This window comes from Cibotium barometz, chromosome 4 (genome assembly GCF_041138505.1).
Source record: "Cibotium barometz isolate CiBa-2024 chromosome 4, ASM4113850v1, whole genome shotgun sequence".
NCBI lineage: Eukaryota > Viridiplantae > Streptophyta > Polypodiopsida > Cyatheales > Cibotiaceae > Cibotium > Cibotium barometz.
Genome location: NC_141049.1, coordinates 41,449,400 through 41,452,219, shown reverse-complemented (window position 1 = coordinate 41,452,219; position 2,820 = coordinate 41,449,400). Strand labels below are relative to the sequence as shown.

The 2,820-nt window shown below is 42.6% G+C and overlaps 1 protein-coding gene across 1 annotated transcript; it reads right to left on the bottom strand.

Moving 5' to 3' along the window:
* Positions 1-365: 365 nt before the first annotated feature.
* Positions 366-2,607, bottom strand: LOC147639269 (small ribosomal subunit protein uS11y-like). Its single transcript, XM_086789113.1, has 6 exons — positions 2,474-2,607; positions 2,142-2,267; positions 1,936-1,981; positions 1,770-1,855; positions 741-870; positions 366-602 (listed from the first exon to the last, which is right to left on the bottom strand). The coding sequence occupies exons 1-6, from the start codon at positions 2,474-2,476 to the stop codon at positions 535-537; spliced, it is 459 nt and encodes a 152-aa protein (XP_086645239.1). The 5' UTR covers positions 2,477-2,607; the 3' UTR covers positions 366-534.
* Between the last annotated feature and the right edge of the window lie 213 nt (positions 2,608-2,820).

The following is a 2,820-nucleotide window of genomic DNA, read 5'->3' as shown; positions in this document are numbered from 1 at the left end:
ATTAATGTGCCTACTAATTTCAAGACACAAATATCACTTCTTACATCAAATATAAACTGGGCAATTACTTGTACACCTACAGTTCATACAGCTTTTTATATTGTTTTTTACTTCACAAATATGTCATCAACACCTCACAGACACTCAATTCCTATAGAAGCAGCGTTCTAACACTTTAAAAGTCCATCCTTGCCCTCAATTTAACTTACACTCCCTGGGCTCCACTTTCAAATTCTATTGAAAAACACTATGGCTGCCTCAATTAATCATTTGTCAAGTATGGAACAAGTCAACAAGCAACAAGAAAGAAAGGAAGATCAAATACCAGACGATCATAATGGCAAAACTGGTCTTGTGAATATAAGTAAGAAGCTCCACAATTTCACTTATATCACACTCTGGAAAACTTAAAAAGTTTCCCTGTGACATGAGTCTATCAATGGGCTGCTAAAGCCGGGCACACTGCCAGATGTGCATAATAAAACACTCTTCCACTCTCAGTAACAAGCACCTGAGGAAAACATACTAATGAAATTACAGCCTGCGACCTCTTCTACCTCCCTTTCTCCTTGTGCTATCAGTGGGAATAGGCGTCACATCCTCTGCAAGCGAAAAACAGAACATTAATACAGGCTTCATACATGCCATAACATTAATATCATGCAGGACTACATCTGAATGATACCAAAAATGCAATAGACATAACATTAATATCATGCAACGACTGATCTGAATGATACCAATGCGTCCTATCCGCATGCCAGAACGGGCAAGTGCTCGGAGAGCTGATTGGGCGCCTGGACCTGGGGTTTTGGTCTTATTCCCACCTGTTGCACGGAGCTTGATGTGAAGAGCGGTAATCCCAAGCTCCTGGCATAAAGAGACCAAGCAGTGACATTATTAACAAAGCTCACAACACTGGAGACCTTATACAAAATGCGAATAGTGAACACACTTCCCACATCACTGCATGCTCGGTCACATCATCATATGAGAAAAAAAAACGAGACCCATGACTCCACTAATGCGAGCACATAACTGAGAGACTAACAATAAACTGCCCATAGTAAGAAGTAATGCTATTGAAACTGTCAATGAAACACACCGTGATGATGTCATTTATCAGCCAACGCTGTTACTTCGCTGGAGTAGTCTCCCGTGCAATATTTTTTTCCCAAAAAAAATAGACTTCTATAAAGTAAAATAAATTTTACAAAGGGAGATCTCAAGCCATAGGGTAGGGCGATTGCTGCCATAAAAGTCATGTAGGAGTGGAGGAGAAAAAAACCATGGTTCCAGTCTCTCATAAAGCTGTTGTGTTTTGTCTGCACAGCTCTAGAAGATCCCCTGACATGCCTATGGTTAGGGGACGTGGACGTGGATGTGGACTAACCCAGGTTAGGGTTAGGGATTATTAGCTGGGGTGTGGGGACATTGAGGGTTCCCATGTGGGCTAAGGGTGCTAGCAAGATGAGGTCTAGATTGGCCAAGAGCTTATAATTAACAGCCTAGGTCTTATAATGGCTAAACGGTTATAAATAAAACAAGAAAGCTTACAAATAAAACAAGGGCCAATAATAGCCAGATTATTGCTCTGTAATGACATGTCCATACATTGTCCATTACTTATTGAGGTAGAATCAGACATGAGCAGAGCTGATCCTTCACTACCATAGTCTAAAACATTATACCCATGTGCAGTACGATGACACATCCATTCTTCTTGTCAGCCATGATACCACTCAGAGAAAAGGACATTAATATCTTGCCTTGCACTTTTGAGCAACATCTTGGGCCGCAAGCATAGCCGCATATGGCGAGGATTCATCTCGATCAGCCTTAACCTTCATGCCTCCTGAACAAATTAATGCAAGTGCATGATAATCCCATAGATACATGCTCTTGTCGAAATACTGCTTGATACAAAGCACTGACCTGTAACCCGAGCGAGGGTTTCTTTACCAGAAAGATCAGTGACATGCTGGAGAAAGCAAACACATATGTAAGAACCAATACCAAAACAAGGATGCTATGTAATGCTTTAACTTTTCTTTCCATGTTCTCAGAGCGTGTATCAGAATAGAGACCAATTTTTTAGCCAAGTTCAAAGATGCTTTTTATCAAAAACAGAAGATGCTTACCACAAAGGTGTCGTTGAAGGAGGCAAAGATGTGAGCAACTCCGAACACGTACTCACCCTCCCTCACAACAGGGCCGCTAAGGGTAACACTCTCGTCCTTCACCTCCTTAGTCTTCTTCTTCCCAGACTGTGCAGAAAGATCAGGGGTAAAGCATAACCATGAGCAATAGATCACAAAAGTGTGGTATGGGTTTCTCTACCGCGCGTAAAGACATGATTAGCAAGGATTAACACGAGAGTTAGCAAAATGTATCTATCCGTGACGAGTTACAGAGAGAGATTAGGGTTTGCGTGTTCATGGTTGGGGTTAGGGTTAAACCATGGTTTGCTTACCATCTTGTCGAGCTCCTCAGACAACAGCAACGCAGGGACCCAGAAGTTGAAAGGATTTCCGCAGTGTGAGCTTCTCCACAGCGCGGCGTCCCAAACCCTAAAATTTTCCGAACCTCAGCCCCATTCACACTAGGGTCGCGGACGACGCAGGTGCCCGGGTGTAAAATCCGGTCTTGGCCATTTGCCAAATATTTCAAGACTTTCTTCGCATCTTGTAGGTAGACATAATCACATAATTCTGCAGAACTTTCACCGAGATTTGAAATTTGCACGTTCGAGAGGCCCTCGCCAGCAATCGTCATAGCCGTCTAACCGATGCAAGATCGAAAACTCAAAAACCGGTTCTC

Coding starts and splice junctions, on each gene's coding strand:
- LOC147639269 (XM_086789113.1), bottom strand. Junction 1,982..2,141: donor CCTTCAACGACACCTTTGTG/GTAAGCATCTTC, acceptor TGCTTTCTCCAG/CATGTCACTGATCTTTCTGG. Junction 1,856..1,935: donor AACCCTCGCTCGGGTTACAG/GTCAGTGCTTTG, acceptor TAATTTGTTCAG/GAGGCATGAAGGTTAAGGCT.